General features: G+C 73.3%; 1 protein-coding gene across 1 annotated transcript in view; it reads right to left on the minus strand.

Annotated features, from left to right (window-relative positions):
- Positions 1 to 202, minus strand: part of PHLDB1 (pleckstrin homology like domain family B member 1) — a 41204-nt gene that overhangs the window by 7931 nt on the left and 33071 nt on the right. The window contains 1 exon segment of the mRNA XM_015560637.1: positions 47 to 193. Within this exon segment, the coding sequence (XP_015416123.1) occupies positions 47 to 193 (147 nt within the window).

Consider the following 202-nt stretch of genomic DNA (forward strand, 5'->3'; position numbering starts at 1 on the left):
CCCCCTGCCCCCCCACACCCCCCCCCGCCACAGCCCAGCCACGCACCTGAGTGAACTGCTTCTCCCGCAGCTTGACCTCCTTCTCCACCAGCTGCTGCCTCCGGCTGCTCTCGCTCTGCAGCCTCCGCTCCACGTGCTCCCGCCGCCGCCGCTCCTCCTCCAGGGCCTGCCGCCGCAGCCCCAGCTCCTGCTCCTTCGCCAC

Source organism: Myotis davidii, unplaced genomic scaffold, assembly GCF_000327345.1.
Source record: "Myotis davidii unplaced genomic scaffold, ASM32734v1 scaffold355, whole genome shotgun sequence".
Taxonomy (NCBI): Eukaryota; Metazoa; Chordata; class Mammalia; order Chiroptera; family Vespertilionidae; genus Myotis; species Myotis davidii.